The sequence below is a fragment of the Branchiostoma belcheri genome, unplaced genomic scaffold, assembly GCF_001625305.1.
Source record: "Branchiostoma belcheri isolate BF01 breed outbred unplaced genomic scaffold, Haploidv18h27 scaffold41, whole genome shotgun sequence".
In the NCBI taxonomy this organism is placed as follows: domain Eukaryota; kingdom Metazoa; phylum Chordata; class Leptocardii; order Amphioxiformes; family Branchiostomatidae; genus Branchiostoma; species Branchiostoma belcheri.
Window position 1 is genome coordinate 2,130,205 of NW_017804032.1, and position 22,855 is coordinate 2,153,059.

Consider the following 22,855-nt stretch of genomic DNA (forward strand, 5'->3'; position numbering starts at 1 on the left):
ACTTGTACTTAACATACTTCATGTACACGTGACTACGGATTCATTATGATAATTTAAAATGTTTACCATATTCTATTCTTTTATATTAATATTTTGACAATGTTTATAACCGTAGACTGAAATTTATTGAACGTGTTCTGGGCACGAGAGCGAAAACGTGGTGAGAGGAAGATCAAGATGGCGGCGCACTGCTAAATATTTTTCTTGGACATGTTCTGGATAATTTCTTATCGTAAACAACAACGTAATCCGTCTGCTCGCGTGCAATAGTAAAACTCTGCCTCTAAAAGCTCCTTCGTCGAAATGAACCACAGGAGTCGGAAGCGGATTCGGGAGGCGAAGAAGGCGGCGAGGCCCGAGCTGAGAGGCAGCCGAGAATGGTCGTCGGAAAACCTGAGCGAGACGTTCGACCTTTCCTTCGAGACGGTCAACGACAACGTCGAGCGGGTGGACGTCCGATCTCTGACCGCCGAGGAGTTTGTCGAGCGCTTCGAGAGGCCGTATAAACCCGTGGTGCTGACTCACGCCCAGGATGACTGGCGGGCCAAGGCGAAGTGGACACTGGACCGCCTGAAACGGAAATATCGCAACCAGAAGTTCAAATGCGGAGAAGACAATGACGGCTACTCCGTCAAAATGAAGATGAAATACTACGTAGAATACTGCGAGACTAACAAAGACGACAGTCCACTGTATATTTTTGACAGCAGCTTTGGGGAACACACCAAGAAAAAGAAACTACTGACTGACTATGAAGTCCCTACGTTCTTCAGTGATGACTTGTTCAAGTACGCAGGTAGGGACAACAATCGTATCACCCATCTGCTTGGTGATCAACTTTTTTACGCGTTTATAATAATACATGTACTTAGAAGTTAGAGTTTCAGGGACAAAGATGTCATGCATATGATGTATAGATAACAATTTACACAGTTATATTATTATGTAGATTTAGCTAATTAAAAAAGATATTTATGACGTATTTCTGTATTATGTATTTGTGTTGTTTAAATTGATCAATAAAAAAAATTTAAGATTCTAATACAGCTTATGATATTTTACTTAACTACATGTATATTGCAAAGAAAGATCACTAGGTAAGGACAATGGTAAATGTGTATTAGAATTATTCTTTGTGAGCACAATGTCATTGTGGGGAAAGTAACTTTGTTATTGAAAGAAACAAAAAAACACAATAATATTGTCCAAACAATAACAAATCTGTTGTTTCTCCAGGTGAACCCAAACGCCCTCCCTACAGGTGGATGGTGATTGGTCCAGCTCGCTCGGGTACCGGGATCCACATTGACCCTCTGGGTACGAGCGCGTGGAACGCCCTGGTGGTCGGACACAAGAGATGGTGTCTGTTTCCTACCAGTGCACCACGAGAACTTGTCAAGGTAAATTGGGACCGACTTCAACCCTTGCTGCAAGGAGCTTTCTAACTAAGTACATGATGCTCCTTGATGATAGGAACCAGCTTACACATTGATTTTATTGTCATGATATGGCCCAATTTTGTCAAGCCTTTTACTATTTTCCTGAAAGCAAATGTCAAACTTCTCAAAGGGAAAGGTTGTAAAAAATAATGTTTTCTGACAGCTACCAGTAGGCATGGACCATTGAGCCATGTCTTGTATTGTAATGTCTTTTGTGTACTAGTAATTATTAGCCAAAAGGCTCTTATACTGCTTGTAGTAACTTGTACCACTGGTTAGGAATGCAAATACATGTACAAACACTAAGGTACTTACCTTTGTTGAAGAAATTAAGATACATTTGTGTCCATTTTCAATTCAGGTGTCATCCCAAGAAGGTGGAAAGCAGCAAGATGAGGCCATCACATGGTTCAGGCAAGTCTACCCCCGTACTCAACAACCCACATGGCCTCAACAATACAGGTGTGTTACACATCATAACACATTTTTTTTTGTAGAATCATTCCTAGTGTCCTATTCCCTCATTCAAGACTTTCAGCTTCTGTACTGTTCATGTTATCCTTAACATAAATGTGAGTGTGTGTAACAGGTTGTACATAAATGAGAATCGGCATTGAAATGTTACCTAAGAAAAGTGCTGACAATGTGTTCAATCTCAGCTTCAAGAAGAAGCAACCAAGAGTGCCAGGAATCACTGTAGAAAAAATCCACTAATTCTTTTTGTCCCTTGTATATGGAGGTCAGGAGGGACAAATACTGACATAGAATTTGTAATGTTTAATTTACTGATGGTGATTTTTCTCCTCTCCCAGACCACTGGAGATCCTACAGGGTCCAGGAGACACAGTGTTTGTACCGGGCGGCTGGTGGCATGTTGTACTGAACCTGGACACAACCATCGCAGTCACACAGAACTTCTGTAGCCCCACCAACTTTCCCATCGTCTGGCACAAGACTGTCCGGGGCAGGCCCAAACTCAGCAAGAAGTGGTACAGGTGGGTTTGGGTCTAAACCTTCCAAGGTATAACCTTGGATTACTTTGTGGTATTTGAATTTTCTACAGCATCTACAATCAAACCTATGAAACAAGTTTGAACTGCAATAGCCAACACAAAAAATTGGACTAACCCAAAGTTTTGACTGTACAACTCCAGTCTTTGTCAAGGAATGAGCAATCCACCGCTTCCTTGACATCACACAGGTAACACACGTGACTCCGTGAGCAGTGGATCATAGGTTGCAGAAAGTCTGTGGTGCCCCCCTGATCTCTGTTGAGGGATGGCTGTAATGCCCTGATGTATATGACTTGTACCGATTCCCGGCATGTTGGGAGTCAGGGGTTTTCCTGTTTCTACTCACACCTATTTGTTTCATCTGCATGTGTCTCTAGAGCTCTGAAGCAGCACCGTCCAGAGCTGGCAGAAGTTGCGGATGCCGTGGACCTGAAGAAGGACACGGGGTTTGCGTCGGACAGCTCGTCCAGCGACAGCAGCTCCTCCAGCTCAGACTCCGTCTCATCCTCCTCTTCTGACAGCGACTCGGAGGAAGAGCGCGGGAACAGCAGGAAGAGACAGAGACGCATCTCCAGGTTGGTCTCTCATTTGTGTATTTACCAAAGGACAACATGTTGTTTTTGCTCAGTTTCTTACTCTTCCTCTCCAAGCAAATAAGGTCAATGACCTGAACCAGATGTCTGGGACCATGGTAACTGGTGTTGGGTTACATCATGTTGCAATTTTATAGCAGGAGGGATTTAGACTCCTGTCACCATATATGTTAATGTGTTTAGTAAGAATTAACAGAGCAGACCATATGCGAAGGTAATTTCATTGGCTCTTTGACCTATACAGGAAGACATTCAACTTGCAATAATATAAGAACTTGGGATAAAGCAGACATCAGCTTGCACTAGCATATAATACATTTGAAGCCAAGCAAATTGTATTGTACTATGTTCATGTATTTTTCAGTGATATACATGTACAGTACTGTGTCCTATGTGTTTGTATTGTTTGTGTCTACATTTTGTATTTGCTGCTGCTTTGTGTGAATCCCTTTCATCTCCTGTCACTCACTTACCTATTTTCTATTTATCATTCATTCATGCATTCATTCACTGAAAGTGTGGCAAAGCGATTTTTGTGCGGTGTCTGTCTTGGTTTTCAGGTAATTTTGTGTGACCATTTTGATGTGCTACACTTACACAATAGACTAGCTATTTTACCAACCTTGATCTTGCCAACAAGGTTCTCTTTTTTCCCTTATGTATTGTAAAATATTTCTTAACAGAAAAGTGGACCAATGAAGCCTTGGTAAAATCCATGTTCATGTTATATAATTAGTAAAATCAACCTTGTATAATAAAACAACTCTTTCTTTCTCTTGTTAGTCCTTGTAACAAACAGTACTAGTGTAATGTAAACTATGCAGTATCAAATTAAGCTTCAATTAAAATTCAAACTCTAGCTTTTCTTGTCAACTAAAAGGGTGTAAACTTTTACATAGTATTTTGACAAGTTTTCACTGGACAATGTTTTCCGCAGGTCGCCTGTTAGTCGGCGGCGGTGTGGTTGCGGAGAGGACACCGCCCGTGACGTGTGTGAGACTAAAGAACACCACAGTCACTCCGGCAGTCCCAGGAGATGACGCAGGCTCAAACCATCGTCCTACATGACTTCCATGACTTCGATCTACTCAGACAACTGGACAACCAGCACCAGATCTGTAGAAAACTGCAAAACAGCTTGTAAACGGACTCTATGCTTATGAACAAGATTAAAGGAGTACTAACCTCCAGAAGGAAGTGCTATTTTCCGATACATCATGCTGCAATGAATACATAACTAACCGACATTTTACATAATTTCGCTTGTACGAGTTGATCGGCGCATGTTTGTAAAGTCATATTAATATCATTTTCCCCCATGCTGAACCACAATTGATACATCCGGGAACTCTGGCTTACGCAATACTCATACACTTCAGGTCAACATAAATATTTTGGACGAAAACGGTAGGAGACAAGCACACTAACAAGCTGATTATTGAGAAATTACTTGCTTTACTTTGCTTGACCTGCGGTTTGGATACTATAATATCAGGATGTCTAATGCAGTGGGCGCTAGTTTCATCCTGCGTGTTTTGATTTTCTCAACTTATTTGCATGTAAGTATCACTTGAACAGATAATTAGATTACGCCACTTATGGAAAGGATAACTAGATTACGCCGTTTTTTTCATCGTCAATGTTTGCGGCATAAATGAGGGGCGATAAGGACACCAAGAAGGGCAATGGTTGGTAAGATACCAAAGAACACAAAACGGTACGAATTTTTCTTATCGCCCCCGAAATGAGGTCTGTAACGTAACTTTTTGTTTAAAACATAGACACCAATGGGGTAGCGTGGTGTATTCTGGGATAGTTTTGAGGGTATTTGGAGAGTTTGACCTGGATTCGATGCGTTTTAAGACTTGCGCGCAAAATGGGCATTTAATTATATACTGTAAAATAATATGCATTTTTCACTACCAAAAATAAATGCCTGTCGAAATATAGCACCTCCTTCTGGAGGTTAGTACTCCTTTAAACTGTAATTGCCAACACAAAAAATTGGACTCATACAACTTACAAGTACTATGTTGGCAATTACAGTTCAATCTTGTTCATAATGACTTCTACCAACACAGATGAACTTTCAATATAGGACTCTATGCTTATATGCATATAGGTGTTACAGTTTGAAGTTGCTATCTCTGTTGGTGATCATGTGCTATAGATACCATGTTGATTAAACTAGTGTCTATAATGAAATATCTCTACTTCTTCAGCTTTGAGTTTCCGCAATTTCATATCTCTGAAATACATAAGGCACCCTGCAAAGTCTCAAGAAGATTTCTTTTAAACTTTTTCACTTTCTCTGCACCATCGGATGACAGTTAGACTTTAGGAATGATGCAATCCATGCTTTGGACTGTTCCATTTGATTTTATGTATGTTGTACAATGGAATAAAAGCTTCATATGTTAATGCCTAGATATGGTTCACGAAAGTTTTAATTTTTGGAATCATCATTATTTTGGTACAGAAATAGAATAATGAGTGAATTGTTCTCACAAGGTCTATGAACTTCTGATAATATTATACAAGTAATTGTTTCTATGACTCACTGAGAAGCACCCTTATAATAATTTTTAGTCATCAATTGATGTTGTCTTAGTTGAAAGTTATTTCATGATAAAAAAAAACCCATGTAAATAATGTAGAAAAGGTAGCATCTTTAGGTGCAGTTCTCTGTTGAATGTTCCAACAAATTACATGTACAAGCAAGATGCACTAGTAACATTACAGGTTTGTCTAGGGTTGAGTACTAAAGTTTGAATCTTGAACTTGTCAACTAGAAACATTTACTGAACTAATTTCTGTACTCTGTAAGATCAGTGTTTCCAGTAATTGTATTGTTGGTACACCCATCAAGCAATTCAAGGGCTTATGATAAAAAGTACTAGATTCAAGTTTTGTGCCATGTTAATCTAGATACAGTTGTTTTCAAATGTCATTGAAGAAACTTGCAGCTTAGACTGTTAATGTTTAACATTGCAATAATTGTCTAGTTTTGGAAATGAAGTTTAGGCAATCAGTGTATTTTAAGCGTATGAACCCTGTACAGGAAAGGCAATTTGAAGAAAAAATTGAAGGCTGTTAGCTGCTAGGGAACTTTTCAACCTTCAAGCTGCCATGCAGTTATACTTGGGCGACTGCCTGGAATACAATGTATTACTAGTAATTATGACATTGACAGGTGCATTCTGTTTCTATGAACCCACTTGGTTAATGTTACTTTTGTTAAGTTCAGTTGGATTATTAAACTTAGCCTCTACCAGGCTTTGGGATGCGGCTGGAAAGAGTAGAAATTGGCCAAATAGAGAGTTATGTCTCTCTGTTTGGCCAATTTCTACCCTTTCCAGCTACCAAAGCCTGGTAGAGGCTATGGGATTGTTACAAACTTTAAGGTGTTACCACTAACAACAGTATTGAATATAACAAACCAGCACTAACCTTAGAGAACTACCTAAACTCTGCATCAAATTCAGAAAATGTTGTGCTTTGCAAGTGACAAGAAAGCAACGAATTGAGTTAAAAGTGATGGTGGTGATTGTAAATGTTTACCTGTGTTTTGTTTGACAGACTTCAGTATTTGCAATAAAAGACTGGAAGGCAGAGATTTTATCATGAACATGCTTGTGTTGTGAAATATTTGTCATTTGGTCATCATTTAGGAAGAAAATCATGCATTCTCGTTCCCTGAACATGATCCAATAATATCCTGGGAACGAGATCTCTAAGAAGGACATCACACGGACAAAAATTAACATAATTTCACTTTTTTTTCCATCCATTTTCAATGATACATGATAAGGGGTTATATTTTAAATTGTAGATTTTTATTCAGGTAAAATTTTGCAGATGCAGTCGATATTTCTGTGCCCGTGCGCAAAACACTGATAAGATTTGCATTTTGTCGCCCTGAAAAAGAGGTGTGTACTTGTATCGTCTGCTGCGGCGGGCAGGTCGAAGAAGCTTCAGAGTACGCCGGTAAGGTCTCCACTTAACTAGCTCATCGTCTCTTAAACGTGCTTTTGTAGACTTCTTAAAGCTTCTTAAGTGTCTCGCTGACACCCAGGTAACCAACGACACGCCGCGCGTACCTTATTCACGGAAGGAAAGAGCCAAATGTCACGTTTTGACAAATTAGGTTAAAGGGGGAGGGGGGCGAACTTTGCAGTGATGAAAATTTCGTTTGCAAAGACATTTAAGCTGAAGAGCTTGATCTAAAGTAGAGTTTTGTGACAAAGAATCCTAGTTTTGCCTCGAAATATTTGTAACCGTCAGTACTTTATAATTTCATGGCTGCTTGTAAATTATGAGGTTTATGATACCCAGTCAGATATAAATTCCTATAACCTCCTTGGTCGTATGCGTGACTCAGTAGAGGCTGCGAGTGTTGAGGTCTGACATATCACGCAACGCATTTCATTGACAGAGGACGAATTTTCCTTCCACCTATTGTATGTTTTGTTGCCTTTTAAATGTTTGCATAATGTGTGTCATGTTCCAGTTGTAAACACAAGGGTCACACAAGTCCATGTTGTTTGTTGTTGTTGTACTTCTACTTGTCTATTATTACACTGACACAGTTTCTAAATGCTGGTTTTCACTAAGCAGGAAAATTTTTGTTGCTTAACCTTCATGATCACTTAGCAAAAGTGGAAAGTGTGTAAATGCTCTTGGTGTGACCATGATAATAAGCCTGCTGCACTTATAATATTACAAAGCAACAACAACAAAAAAACATGCAGGTTACAATCCTTGGTCCTTGAAATATGGGAGAAACAAAACATCTCCCTTCCTATCCTAACATTCCTTTTATGCCACGTAGCATACAGCTACAGTCGTCCTTCAACAATGAGAACAGGTATATACTTAAAGTATTGGGGTCAAAAATTTGCATATCAAAAACTTACCTTGAAAAGCCAGATAACCTGTGACAGATATTTATGACTCTGTTTGTCCAGACCAGGAGTATATTTGCCTGTGTAAGAAGTTCCACATTTCATCAGTTACAAGTTCAACTGTACTTGGTGGATGACAGAGGGCAAGAAGGATGGGGGGGGGGGGGGTTCTGGATGATGTAATGACAAGATTCTTACCTGTGTTGTTGCCATACATTCTAGGGAAAGAAATACCTGAATTATGTTAATTGTGTAGAAAGAGAGCTAATAGTCACTTTTCTAGTTTTAACAGGATAACTTATGAATGCTTAGATAGCCTGGTTACCGGAGAGGATGTAGGACTCAGGAGCTATAATAGGTTTGGTAACCAGGCTATGCTTAGATGGGTTGTTTTGATATTTGGTCTGTTAGTAAGCTGGCTAAACCATGAATTAATACTTTGACCAACTTGTGTTTTACAGATTGACCACCATGCATCGCTTGTGGCCTGCCCTGTACCATGGCGCACTACGACAGTACAGATGCTTCCCAGTGTGTCAACAGACTACCTACCTCATGTCCAGTAAAGCTGGGGATCCTACACAGCCATCTGATGATCAGACGCCATCACAAAATGAGTCAGCGAATGAAGGAGACACATCTGTGTCCCAAAGTCAAGTAAATACCTCTCTTCCTCAGTTGGAAGACTGGGTCTTCCGTCTGCTTTGCAATCAACAGGGTCGAGTTCCCATATCGGAATTCCAGAAGGCCCTCCGAGAGGTCGGTCTTTGGGAAAATGACCCCCGCCTGAAAGAAACCATGGTCAACATGCGCAAGCTACAAGAGTCCCACAGCTCATTTCTAGACCGTGATACCTTCAGCAAGTGCATAACTGAGAACATCGTACTTATTGGCCGGGCCTTCCAGTCCAAGTTTGTCATACCAAAGTTTAGCGAATTCTCCAGTTACATCAACAAAATGTATTGGCTGTCAGCCTCGCACAAGAAAGGTAAAGTGGCGGATTACATTCCGCAGCTCGCACGCTTCAGTCCTGACCTGTGGGGCGTTGCGCTGTGTACGGTAGACGGGCAGCGACATTCAATAGGCGACAGCGACAAGCCCTTCTGTCTGCAGTCTTGTGTTAAGCCTCTGGTGTACGCGACTGCAGTCAGCGAGCTCGGGGACGCAACTGTTCACCGATACGTTGGGACTGAACCCAGCGGGAGGCCGTTTAACGAGATTGCCTTGAACAAGTACAATCAGCCATTCAACCCAATGATCAACTCGGGTGCCATCCTGCTCTGCTCTCTCATCAAACCCGAGGACCATCAAGCCGACAGGTTTGACCACATCCTCAGAGTGCTGAAAGCGGCCGCAGCAGATGAGTTTGTAGGCTTTAGCAACACCACTTTCCTGTCAGAGAAGGCCACCTCCTATCGCAACTTTGCCTTAGCTTACTACCTAAAGGAGAACAAGTGCTTCCCGCCTAAGACAGACCTCATGGAAGCTCTAGATCTGTACCTCCAGCACTGCTCGGTTGAGATAACGTGCGAGTCAGGCGCAGTCATCGCCGCGACGCTAGCTAACGGCGGGGTGTGTCCGTTAACAGGGGAGCTGGTGTTCCACCCTGATGCTGTCCAGCACACGCTGTCCCTCATGCACTCCTGTGGAATGTACGACTATTCGGGACAGTTTGCGTTCCAAGTGGGCCTCCCCGCCAAGTCCGGGGTAGCCGGCGGCATCATGTTGGTAGTGCCCAGTGTGATGGGTATCATGTGCTGGAGCCCTCCCCTGGACAGTACAGGCAACAGTGTCAGAGGTCTACACTTCTGCAAGGAACTGGTCTCCACCTTCAACTTTCACCACTACGACAATCTCAAGTACAAGTCCAAGAAACTGGATCCAAGACGGCACAGGTAAGTACTAGAAAATGGACCTTAATTACTGGCCATGGTAACTCACAGGTTTGTTATTATAGGCAGTAGTGGGAAAAGTTATAATTAGTATCAGATCAGTACATGACTGTTAAATGAAAATACATTGTATCCATTTTGCAGAAGTCTGACTATCTACAGTAGATGATATGGACACTGTGTCAAACACACAATCTTTCTCCTGATATTTTGCTTGATAATGTGACATTTTCCTTTCATATAGCACCTAAAATCACAATTCAGAAAGACACAAGTAATAAGGAGAATCCGATTAAATTAGATCCAGATATTTGGTTTCATATATTGTTTGGAGCTTCTGAGTATTATTATTATTATATTACTCTCACTGAGATATTTCCTCTTAGATTTAAAGGCTTTTGTACAGTTTTTAAGATAGACTTTCCAAATCTGTGAATTTCGTAACCAGACTGAATTACTTGTGTGTGTGCATCTTTTGAATATTAGCCTATACACTATGAGAGGAAGATCATTCAGGTAAGCTGCAGTACTACTAGTTATGCATTCTTTATATGTATGAAGACATTTTTTTTTCATTCCATCTTCATTTACGTTCTCTTACAACTGGTAGTATTGTTAATAATGATATATGAAAATTATGTTCAGTTTTTTTATGGTGACACAGATTGCTTCATGGTGTTGTGTTGCATATAAATTTGGGGCCACCATATATAGCTCAACATGCTGTGATTGAAAGAATAACATGTTTCCCCGTGTATCATGTAACCACAGTACATGGTTTTCTCTGTGGAATAAGTTTTAGCAAATTTTAACAAATTAACCTCTAGTACATTTGTTGGTCAGTATGTTAACCATGCATTGCATATCTTTTGCACTTTTGCAAAGTGTGATTGATTTTTTTTCGATCATAATACATGTCTATATAATGTAGTACAATGTTTTAAATCCACTGGTAACTTGGTATGATGTTTTTAAATTCAGATCTAAGACTTCTGTTAAGGTTTTGATTATGTAGCTGTTTAAACTGTGTCTAGAAACCCCACGCAATTCAGTATATGGCTGCCAAGTGGGATTCACTGTTCAAGCAATCGAATTGAATAAACCATAATTATTATTACTATCATCACTAGGGATGAGAGTCGCAGTCAGCAGATCATCGACATCCTGTTTGCTGCGTACAACGGTGACGTGACGGCCCTGCGGCGCTGCGTGATGCTGGACATGGACATGGAGGTGACGGACTACGACGGTCGCACGGCGCTGCATCTGGCCGCGGCCGAGGGGCATGTACAGGTGTGGAACAGTTAGTAAGCACCATAGTGTAACAGTGGGGTTCTAGCTCCTGTTAGTTTCACTGGTTCCCACACCAGCCCTGTGAGTAATGGCAAAGTGCAGCATGTCGGCAGAACGTACTGCACCTCCGTAAAAACCCGTAATGTATTGTGCATAGCACTTTGGCATAACATCTCATACTCATAGAAGGTTAACATTCCGTTTGTACTGTAGTTTACAAATGTTATGTTGAAAAAGATATTGTCTATAATAGGCAAAATTCTGATGCAACGGTGACCAAAAATCCAACGAAAACTGTGAAAAATGGGGGTTTTGCGCAGGCGCAGAACGTTCTGCCGACGTGCTGCAAAGTGTGTGCCACACAGGAATGTTGAACTCGGTGATTTGAGGAATCTTAAAAGAAAAGGGGGAGTAGTGTAACAGTGGGCTTCAAGCACCACTAACTGATTCATTGCAAAGAGTCCAGACCTTTTGGTGTAGTCGTTAGCGTGCTGGTGTTGTGAGCTGGGCTGCCCATGTTTGCCGCAGGTTTGATTCCCGGCATCTTGGAAGTCAGGGATTTTCCTGTTTCTACTGTTCCTGTTTTCACTCCTGTTTGTTCCAGGTGGTCCGGTTCCTTCTGGAGAAGTGTGGGGTGCGACATGACCTGCAGGATCGCTGGGGGCAGGTACCGTTAGATGACGCTGTACGCTTTGGACACAAGGAGGCCGAGGAGATGTTACGCAAGGCTGGGGAACAATCTGGCTAGATACTTACTCAGAACGTCAGACACTTCAGCCCCTGGACAGTTTAGCCCAAATGCAGCCGATCAGGACTTTTCGGACCCCGTCCTGGACTTGGGGCCAAAACATCAAGGCCGACCTGTCCAGGGGCTGAAGTGTCCTGATGCTACTTACACATGCCAACAGACATGTACACACAGTTTAACATGTCAATTTTTCTGTATGCTTCACGGAAATGAAAATAAAATGTTTCCTTTTCCTCTGAAATTAATTGAACCAGAAATCAAACAGAAAAGCACATCCCAAGGTATTCAGATTCTAGCACATGTAAATGTAAGAAAGCTAAAATCAAGGCAAAATCTGCTATACCATGAAGCAATACCAATAGGTACAATGTAGAAGGTATAGTACTTAACAGAGAGCATGCTGTGTAACAGAAAAGGCACATGGCTTACTCTGTGTGATTCAAAGTTGACAAATCTTATGTGTGGCCTTAATGTAGTGTAAGCAATCACATTGTGGCTATAGTGAAGTCTGTCATGTAGCATGAATATATTGTCATAATGGGATATCACATTATAAATGTTTTGTTCTCTTTTGTGTCACAAAAAGACAATGTGGTTAAGTTATTGTGAAGAATTATCTGACTGTATTTACAGTATAATTTTGTTGTTATTTATTTGGGTCACACCAGGCAAATGTGTTGGTTAAAAGAAAAACCCTTGGACCAGTTTTGTCCCTAAAGTAGTACACCACTAACAGTTACATGTCTGCATTGTAAGCTGACAAAGCTGAAAAGTCAAAAGTCTTGTTGCTATCGGCCTAGAGAATATTATAACACTGATGTTCAGGTGCTTAAAATAGTCATTTGAAACCTGACACTGGGAATTGGTAAAAGAAAGCATACTACATGTATTAGGTTGAAACGCACTTACCTTTTTCGGCAAGATTTGTCTCAAGCAGCAAATACTTAAAATATCCATATCACTGCCATACTCTAAAGGATGATCATATAAATGAGGTGTGGTATCTTTTGAATTGTTAATGACATAAGGGTGGTGAATTGGATAGTGTGTTGCTTACATGTTAAAGCTACAGCAGAATTAACAGGGTAGTGTAAGTATATTGTGTCCTTATTTATGAAAACATTCAAATCTGTATTATTTTTGTTACCTTTATATGCCAAAGTGGGGTTCAGTTGTATGCCACCTGTTGATTTTGCTTGGGACTGCAACTAACAATTTGCTTTTCCCTGCATGATGTTGTTGGCACTACTAGTATGTGACATTCTAAAGATTACAAATGGACTGTCAATGTATGGAAATGTCAATTAAAAAAATGATAGCAGGCTTCTCCAATCTCCCAGTTTTGTTCATAACACAATAGACATTTTTTTGTATTATACAGTTGTAATCTATTTAAAGATGAAGCAACAAAATATGATACAATATTACAAAGCCAGCATTTGCGTTATGGCCATGGATTGATCAAAGTACCATTGAACATCATCCTAACTTTTATGACAGTTCGTAGTTAAATGTTTTCATCAATATATATATCAAGGATTTTCAATAGATCTATTTTGTTGCTGCATATGTGTACCAGCACATACATTCTTCCTTTTCCCAAAATTATTTCCAAACAAAAAATGATTCAGCAGACATAAATTTGGCAGTAGGCCTGACAAAAAAAACACTGACTTCTGTAGCATTTCATCAAATATCTCATGCAATATCTTTTTGCAAATCTCAAATTAGGTACATACCAACGTGCTAACTTCTGATAAAACATTTACATAACCACAGTTTTATCACAAGGAGCATAGCAGCATATTCTATTCAGTAGCATAGATAAATTTCTTCTAGTAAATTCCACCATCAGTTGAACAGCTTAACAAAGTACACATTAGGTACAAAAGTCACACCCTAACATTCCTCAAAGTATATAGTTACTGTAGCACATCTCCTTAACATACAAACAAAATCTAACGTTTTGCCCTATGCTAAAACATTGAAATATCAACCAACTGGAGTACCGGTAACATAACAAGTGAACATTCTTGACACAGATGTAAGGCCCTTTGTCATTAGCTACTAGTCTATCATTTGAATTTTTGAAATAACACACCAAGGTAAATGTAGCTCTGCCATACAACTTGTAAAGAACAAACCATCGAAGACAGGTTTTAGTAAAGTAGTTGAAGTGAAAAGTTGTGCATCGCAGCAGTGCTCTTGAGGTTGTAGTTCTGCAACAGTTCTTTCAGGGATGATCAGTTACTATTGCTGGTCGCACATAGTTTGATATCATATCTATTGTCACTTATCTTTAGAAATATATCATTATCAAAGTGATGCATTAGTCAATGTTGTCCCACCATAGTTTCTTAGATGATTTCTCAGCAATTTTTTGGAAAAGGTTGAGAAGGTAAGAATCCAACGTCTCGCGTGATACAACTCTCCGTGATACCGCTCAGTCATCTTCGCGAAAGCTCGGGGTTTTTACGACTGTTTCCGAGTCAAGCGTTCGACGCGCGCGAGGGGGAACAGCTGTGGATTCTGCGTAAACTCCTGGAGGTGAAGAGCTCCTCCTGCGGGGGCCCCTTCTTCTTACACGGTATCACCTTCCTAACCTGGAGCAGGGGAACAAGACTGTGTTCTTCATGACAATAGAAACATGACTGTGGTTGGTGTGTTCTTAATGATCTTAAAAGGACTGTGATTGGTGTGTTCTTAAAGACAATAGAAACAAGACTGTAATATAACATAACAATGGCCCTTTTCTCATTAGGATAGAATTGTCCAGATCAAGCAGAATAGATTTGCTTTAATCCGGCTTTGATCCGGTTCGAAGCCGGATCAAAGTGAATCTATTCGGCTTGATCCGGACAATTCTATTCTAGTGGGAAAAGGGTCTATGTGTACATGACATTCAAACACTACAATTCAGAGTGCATGCATTGGGCTAATGATTAACACGTCTGAGCCTGCTACAAAATTATACTTATCAGTCTCCTAATATACTACTGAAGTGAGCAGCAAACTGACCTGTTCCTCCCAGCCGTCTGGTAACAGCAGCAGTAGGAAGGCCATGATGAAGATAATGATCGCCATGACTTTGATGGCGCTCACTGTCTTATTGTGTACTATGGCGTCCACCGCTGGGGCAACAACAAGAGGAATACAAGGGCAAGAGTGTTACACATGTGTTTCAATGTTCAGCTTCCTATTCCTATGATCTAGATTAGAGATATTACATGTATATATTTGGCTACAAGGAAAACATAACACAACATAATGTTCGGATAAAAGGTAATAATGTGCCTATATCGGATCCGCTGGGTCAACAAAAAGAAGAATACAAGGACAGGAACAGAACATTACACATGTACAATGCAATTCACTAGAAAAAGAAACCAATCCTCTGCCTGCCATGTTTTAACGTGCCCCCTGCCGACACATATTTTCAAAACTTATCAACGAAAAAGCACGGTGGTAAGCTTGTTGAGGCAGTTTATTTCAGCCCAAATCTAGTGAGAATATATTTATTGTGACAGCGAAAAGGTGTATTTTTGTTACCTGCGTTAACCGGGACTGCGACGAGGATGCCGACTGAGATGAAGATGGGGAATGTGAAGGCAGCTCCAAAGTTGATCAGCTGTATAAAGGCTGCAATGAGATCGTACCAAATGAAACTCGTACAACAGAAGACGCCAGCAGTGATGTTGCGCCATCTAGCGGTTGTAGCCTTTATGACAATACTGTAACAAGGCACTGTCCTTGGTGCTGAAAACATGATTACTGATGTCTGTGGTTTTCACTTGGCGGTTTGAAGTCTTCTGTCAGTTTTGTTCCAAAGCCAACGTCTGTTACACGAAATACAATATTCATTTATAATCTATGTTTTCATTCATACATTCACTCATGCATTTATAATGACCCACCGAAGTTGAATCCGGCGGTGGCGCACAGGTATTGCCAAGGCAGTGCGTGTAAGCCCCATATTTCTGCCCCCGTGAAGTACAGAACCAGTCCGACCGGCCACAGAAACAGCAGAGTGCATAGTCCTAGTAACGTCATGAACAGCGCCACCTGGCCTGAGTCTGCCTCTCCCAGTAACCACTTAAACAGTACCTGGAACAGTGAAAATCGACTCAACATAGTGTTAATTGTCATTGCCAATTGCAACATACAGCAGCACAACGACCGAACATGAAAGCGCCACCTACTTCGGCCGGCGAGAAGCAGAAAAAGAAGCAGAACTTCAGTCAGAAGCTCTGAGGAAGGTGTCTGATAGACACCAAAACGTCAGCACTAGTACTTAGGTGAGAAAATTTGGTTAGTAATAGAAAACTAATGTATCCAACGACAGAGCACTTTGCAATTTAGTTTACCGAAACCTGTTTCACTTTTACGTTTACACTTTTATTTCTTCTATATGTAGGCCATTTTATATTGTTTCATTATTTTCGACATCCATCTTGTTTTTTCCTTGTATTGCTGTTCTTGTATTCCTTTCAATGTATTGTTTTTATATCCATTTATGTAAGTTTTTGCGGAGATAACATTTGTATATAAGTACCTTTGCGCTTTATCAATTCACTTTGAACAAATATGAATAGAAAATATAGATTCTTTCATTTACTTCTACGAAGAGCTACGCACGAGTAATTGATATGAAGTGGCGATGACGCAAGTAGGGATTATATACGAAATTGTAGAACCCCTAGAGAGGACATTAATCTTAATGCTTACAAAAGACTGGGAAGGTTCGCAAAAAGTATATTCAAAAACAGTAGAACGGAGATGTGAGATACCAATATATACAAATAATTTTGTTCAATTTGCAGGTCATTGATTGTAACGTTTGACTGCCTTCATATGTACATGATATAGGAAAAAATATTCGTTTAGTTGATAAATTTCAAATATATACGATTGACAAGAACTTTACACACTATCCCCGTCGTAATGGATTTAAAGAAGAACTCTAGATCTCAATAAAGGATTACAGTAATAATATTTTCCTCATGCTTTCTAGGAATTAACGTTACATCTCATGCTCCTGTGTTGTTACTGTTAGACAGACGTACATTAATACAGGCATCCATCATGGAGCTCTTATTATACTCCAAACGCCACTTCCAATCATTGTAACGGCTTCTCCAAATGGTTTGAGTGGTAAAATAATCCCTCCAATACACTAGTGCATCGTTAGGTAGACTAAGTCGAATAGACTGTTTCTGGAATGAAGCCTAAGTAACGTCAAAGCTGCGGTTTATATAATATTATAAAACCCTGATTGAAAGGGTATGTACGGGTAGGTATGAAATGTCGGAAACTGAACTAAGATGATAAGATACAAACATTCATTGGACTAAAGCTCTCTGCAGCTGCGGTCATAGAATCATTGCGAACTACTATCGGATGTTGTGTCGATATCAGTGTAAGTCAGGTACCTTTTAAATGAAGTGGATATACAAGCTTAAGTCAACTTTTGAGCGTTGCAGGCCAATGTTTGTGTTTGTTCATGTAATATCATATTTTATGGTTTTCTGACTCAAACGCAGTGACAACAAATTTGAGATAGTGCCGACTTATATATTCCATTTTAACACTGTTTTATGGCATTTATTCGGTATTTCCCTTTGGTGTTTGTTTAATCACACCTTTATTACCTATATTTTCAGTCTGTCCATCAATTTGTTTTCGATGTATGACATCCTCTATGGTCCGCAAGTTATCTCCTAAAGCGTGCCTTGAATCCAAATGGCAATTATGTTGTAAAACTAATAAAGGTGGCAATAAAAGCGCAAGGCAATAAAACTAAGGGGGGGTATCATAAAACACAATTTAAGGTGACGTAAATGATCACGTTTTTGAAAATCATTTTCAGTGTACATTTGTGAATGTAAATCCATTTCTTTCCTTTTTTTCGACCTTTGTTCGACCTTGAATCGCACAACGCACACTCTTTGGCTAAAGCCGCTTTTCTAGAGCTCAAGGAGGGGAGGACGGTCAGGGGTTTTCTAGTATCAATCAACTAAAATCAGCATGAACTGACTCACCTTGTACAAGGCATGCCCGGCTGACGCCCCCACCCCCAGCGCTACCCCTAAAAGCGAAGAACCGCCGAAGCCGTCTGAGTATGACATCAGCACGATCCCAGATATCCCCAAAATCACCGACATGATCTGGAACATCAAGCAGAACAAGGGTCAACAGGGTCAGCATGTAGGTCACACAATCCGCGCGAGGTCGTTACTTGTAGTACAGGCTGACGTATTGAGTACGACATGGGGTCATCAGGGCGCCGTAGCCGTGTTCGGGTTATTCCTAGGATATTGGGTGAAACGCGTTGATTGATAGACTTGTGTTGGGAAGACGTCAGGCGAACGGGCTGGAATTTTAAACGCGGTCATAACTATACACTATACTGTGCATCGTAACATAGTGGATAACGTACGGCATGAAACCCGACATTTAAGCATACCTTAGAGTAGACACAAAGGTTCCGGTTTTTACAGTCGAATGACCTTAGCGTATGCTTCAAGGTATGCTTTAATATCGGATTTCCTGTACATGTAGTGAAGGCAGTACGAAAGGTCGTATTCATACTATCATAGTTTGATGCTCCAAACTTAGTTTTCTGGAGAGCAGAAAACACCAGATCAACGTATGCTTGAAGGTACATGTATGTAGTGGTGGCACGACGATTCATATAGCGTGGTGCTCCAAACTGAAAAAAATGAAGTTTTCTTGGGGGAATAAAGTTTAAAAGTTTCTTATCTAATGACTTTGCAAAGGTCTTTAATCCACCAACATGGCGGACGCTCAATGACGTCACAATCACGTGACTACATTCTTACTCACCCCGGCAGAAGCGAACCTGTCCCTAAGCAGTATTCAGGACAGAAGGTACACGAAGGGGTGTATATTCATGGTGAGGTGTTTTTTTTTCTGGGAAAATGAAGTTTGAAAGGTTTTTCTGAGGTTGTCAATGTCTTTCTTTATTGCCTGACCACACCAGCTCTGTACTCACCCCGGCAGAAGCGAACTTTTCCCTGAGCAGTATCCAGGACAGAAGGTACACGAAGGAGACGTTGGAGACGTACAGAGCGGAGACGTCCGTGCCGGGCAGCAGGCTGAGGGCCAGCACGAACATGTAGTGTGCCGCCACGGTCAGCACGGAGAACGGCGCCGCCCGCACCAGGAAGGACTTCACGGTCAGACCCTGCTCACCGAACACCTTAGCACACTCCCTGTAGGAGCAACAGGGGTTAGTAGTATGGTAGGGGGTGATCGAGTAGTATTTGTCAGACGGTGTAATGTGGTGGAGGTCAATAGCGTACACCATGCAATAATATCTAAGCTTTAGGTCAACAGAATACACTATGAAATAATATTTGAGTCTTTGGTCAATAGTATGCTCTACGCAATAATATTTGAGTCTTTAAGTCATATTAGTTAGCCGTTGGATCAAAGCCGTATATATGAACTAAATGACAATGAATAAGTAAACATATGAGTACCTTTACTGAGATGTATACTTTTTACCTCTTTCTAAAAGTTTACGTTTTTGTCGAGGTATGGTTTTTGACTGACCTCCTCAACTTGCGGGATAAGAATGAACCAAATGTACATATCGTCTTAGAGATTAGGCATGAAGTTGACTCACTTGACGGTAGTCGCCAGCGGCTTGTTCTCTCTCGTGCACGTGCGCACGGAGGCGAAGTAGAGCGGAAAGGTGGCCGCCATCCACACGCTGCAGAACCACACCACCAGGTAGGGGGCGTGGAAGTACGGCTGGTACGTGGCCTGGGCCAACTGGGTTGACGCGACCCACGACCCGCCGATCCCCAGTGTGGCGATCCCGCCCAGGATGGTTTTCCTCCTCGTGTCGGTAAGGCAACAGCAGGTCTCCGTGGACGGGGGTTCATCCGTGTTCTCAACAACTTCATTGGCGTCTGGACATAACATGGGAAATAGAAACGATGGTTACTTCTTGTCTTTGCCTCTACAAGTATCATATAACGTTACTTCAGTACAGTATTGTCGGTAAGGCAACAGCAGGTCTCCGTGGACGGGGGCTCATCCGTGTTCTCAACAACTTCATTGGCGTCTGGACATAACATGGGAAATAGACAGAGAAACGATGGTTACTTCTTCTTGTCTTTGCCTCTAAAAGTATTATATAACGTGGCTTCAGGACAGTATTGTCGGTAAGGCAACAGCAGGTTTCCGTGTACGGGGGGGGGGGGTCATCCGTGTTCAAAAACAACTTCATTGGCGTCTGGACAGGGGCATAAATAGAGAAACCATTATTACTTCTTCTTGTCTTGCCTTTGCCTCTACAATACCCTTTTTGTACGTGACTTTTTGTGTTACATGTATTTGTTTACTCTATTGACCTATTATTCATATTTTGTACTTATGGTTAATCTAAACTATTTCTTCAATTATATTCATGCAATAAGTCAATATCTGATACGTTTCAAATTTGGCATTCAATGGGAACATTCAAACTGTTACAACATTATGATTTTGATACAGAACAAAATCAACCTTCTGATTCGGAAACTCATAAATAGCTCAGTAAATTCTTTTAAAAATACCAAGCATATTAGCATTGACCAAAAGGCACTGCTGTAGCACTACGTTGATATACTAGTATGTTCAAAGCAAAAACGTTTTATTGTCTGTGACATACATCTCTAACAGAAGGAGATGCAGTATTTTTCCGACCTGCGGCCTTTGATATTAAAAACGGCACGTAAAAACACACATGGGATTGATCTGTTTGTGGTAAAGTATGTTACGGCCTTTCCAGGGCAAGGGTTACCTTCAAGCTGTGCAATTTCGTGTATGACAAATGCGTCCCACATAATTGGGCGACCTGGAGGTCGTGCGACAAATTGTGCACTAGAATACATGACTACGGAGTCAAACATCATTCAAAATCAAGGTATAACAACAGTTAGGAAAGGATGTTGTACCGTGTACTAGAATACATGACTACGGAGTCAAACATCATTTAAAATCAAGATTCAACAACATTTAGGAAAGGATGTTGTACAGTGTACTAGAATACATGACTACGGAGTCAAATATCATTCAAAATCAAGATTCAACCTTTAGGAAAGGATGTTGTACCGTGTACAAGAATACATGACTACGGAGTCAAACATCATGTAAAATCAAGATCTAACAACATTTAGGCAAGGATGTTGTACCGTGTACTAGAATACATGACTACGGAGTCAAATATCATTCAACATCAAGCTTTAACAACATTTAGGAAATGCTGTACAGTCTATGATATTTTTCACAGAGACTTGAAAAATGTTGCTTAAGTGTTTCCAAATGGTGAGGGCTAAGGGAAAATCAAATACGATTTTCTACTATTCAATACAACAACCTGTATAATAGTAGCTAAGGCTTAATACACTCCCAACGTCACTTTCAACTATTCCATAACAGTTTATGGGGGTTTTGCGACTTCAAAGTTCTTGCAAAGTGAAAGAGACTTGCAAAATGATGCTCAAGTGTTTCGGAATGGTGCGGGCTAAGGAAAGATCAAATACAAGTTTCTACCGTTTGCTATAATATTTAATTCAATATTATGATATTTTTTAAGCGAGTGACATGAAAATGTAGCTACTAGATTGTTCCCGGGTGGTTACAGGGCAGGAAAAGATCACAAATAATTTCCCGCCATTTACGTCATCAAGAGCACGTCCGCCCCATTAGTACCCACCCACGCGTCAACAAGCATTTGTCACTACCCTATAGTCATCAATCATGTTCACTTCCGTCTTGTCAAATATCAGAGCTGGGCAAAAATTACCAGCCATTTTGACGTGAACAAGGCGAGCGTATGTTATATATCAAACCTTAATAAATCATACAGTGAAATACTTATTACATTACTAGTGGTCGGTAGTATGAGTTATAGGTCTTATAAAACGCGTCTTTTATATGGCATTAGATATTTCATATTGCTACGCTTTAGAACAATCTTTGTTGAACCTTTTTTGTGGCTGACGATTTTGATAGAAGTTTGGACGCAGCAGAAAATAACGTGGTGTGGTGCAAAAGCAAAGAAAGAAATGTGTGGCCCTGTATTACATTGAAGACTAAATTGTGTATCAAAAGTAAAAAAAAATCACTCATTTGAAAAAAAAGACCAAGAAAGAAGCTTATCAATTTCACCTTTTGGAAACTCCTTTTTTAGTCGTGATCAGGGAAACAAAGGGGAATCATCCTTACAACTAACAGAGTCAAATAAACGCACAAAAACTTGCAGAAAGTCACCGTGATGATCTAGCGTAGCGTGCGACAGTATTCAACAACAGTAGTAGTATTCAACAACACTTGTGGCAAACCTTCACGGAAATTGCAGTCGGTAAGTGTCCCTAGCCTTTGCGTAGCTGTAAATAACTCGGATCTAGAGAGTAAGGGTTCTTGGTGTAACTCTGAAGACGTGCCTCAATTTCCTGGCTTCCGTTTTTTGGCATTTTTAGCACTCTTGACTCCCAGTACCCGCACCTTTAAGGTGGTATAGATAACATCTTACATTTTGTCTTCAAGGTCAAACTATCACTTAACTTAACTAGGCTTAATGTAATTTTCGCAGATTGCCTTGGCAATTTTGCGGTTCAATAGTACCTCTTTATTTTAAAAGAGTCATTTGAAAAATGATACGTGTCGCCATTCAGAAAACATAACAGTTAATGTCTATAGGGCCGAATCACTAGATTTTCGAAGAAAAATGTATACAAAAATCTGCAGGTAATTAGGCTTGTTGTAAAGGTGCTTAGAATAGACTTATATGAACAATAATTTCAAAGTAACATTTGATTCCCCCAAACGTCATTTGCAAACCAATAATCGCCTTCATTAGAAAAAAGAGAGAACAAAATATAGTAATTTGAAATCGTTGTTCATATATGTCTATTCTAAGGTCTTGTACAACAAGCTTTACATGCATATATATATATATA

At 40.5% G+C, this 22,855-nt stretch overlaps 3 protein-coding genes across 6 annotated transcripts in view; 2 read left to right on the plus strand and 1 right to left on the minus strand.

Annotated features, from left to right (window-relative positions):
• The first annotated feature begins 125 nt into the window (after positions 1 to 125).
• Positions 126 to 4,214, plus strand: LOC109477880 (bifunctional arginine demethylase and lysyl-hydroxylase JMJD6-like). The gene is made up of 6 exons (XM_019779334.1): positions 126 to 796; positions 1,237 to 1,400; positions 1,801 to 1,901; positions 2,252 to 2,434; positions 2,830 to 3,027; positions 3,983 to 4,214. Exons 1-6 carry the CDS (start codon positions 304 to 306, stop codon positions 4,083 to 4,085), a joined length of 1,242 nt encoding a protein of 413 aa, XP_019634893.1. The 5' UTR covers positions 126 to 303; the 3' UTR covers positions 4,086 to 4,214.
• A 2,700-nt stretch (positions 4,215 to 6,914) lies between these two features.
• LOC109477884 (glutaminase kidney isoform, mitochondrial-like) lies at positions 6,915 to 12,756 on the plus strand. 3 transcript variants are annotated; one of them, XM_019779340.1, is made up of 4 exons: positions 6,915 to 7,032; positions 8,411 to 9,844; positions 10,972 to 11,134; positions 11,739 to 12,756. In XM_019779340.1, the coding sequence occupies exons 2-4, from the start codon at positions 8,421 to 8,423 to the stop codon at positions 11,880 to 11,882; spliced, it is 1,731 nt and encodes a 576-aa protein (XP_019634899.1). In that variant the 5' UTR covers positions 6,915 to 7,032; positions 8,411 to 8,420; the 3' UTR covers positions 11,883 to 12,756. The 3 variants fall into 3 exon arrangements, with proteins under 3 accessions (XP_019634899.1, XP_019634900.1, XP_019634901.1); XM_019779341.1 differs by lacking the exon at positions 6,915 to 7,032 and adding an exon at positions 7,425 to 7,446; XM_019779342.1 differs by lacking the exon at positions 6,915 to 7,032 and adding an exon at positions 7,904 to 7,912.
• A 1,154-nt stretch (positions 12,757 to 13,910) lies between these two features.
• LOC109477885 (solute carrier family 35 member F4-like) overlaps positions 13,911 to 22,855 on the minus strand; it is a 25,727-nt gene continuing 16,782 nt past the window's right edge. For both annotated transcript variants that reach the window (XM_019779343.1, XM_019779344.1), the window contains exons 2-8: positions 19,531 to 19,819; positions 18,895 to 19,114; positions 17,921 to 18,046; positions 15,797 to 15,986; positions 15,432 to 15,521; positions 14,901 to 15,013; positions 13,911 to 14,485 (exon numbers count right to left, since the gene is read on the minus strand). In XM_019779343.1, coding sequence (XP_019634902.1) covers positions 14,372 to 14,485; positions 14,901 to 15,013; positions 15,432 to 15,521; positions 15,797 to 15,986; positions 17,921 to 18,046; positions 18,895 to 19,114; positions 19,531 to 19,819 — 1,142 coding nt within the window. In that variant the 3' untranslated portion in view covers positions 13,911 to 14,371. The remainder of the gene's footprint in view (positions 14,486 to 14,900; positions 15,014 to 15,431; positions 15,522 to 15,796; positions 15,987 to 17,920; positions 18,047 to 18,894; positions 19,115 to 19,530; positions 19,820 to 22,855) is intronic.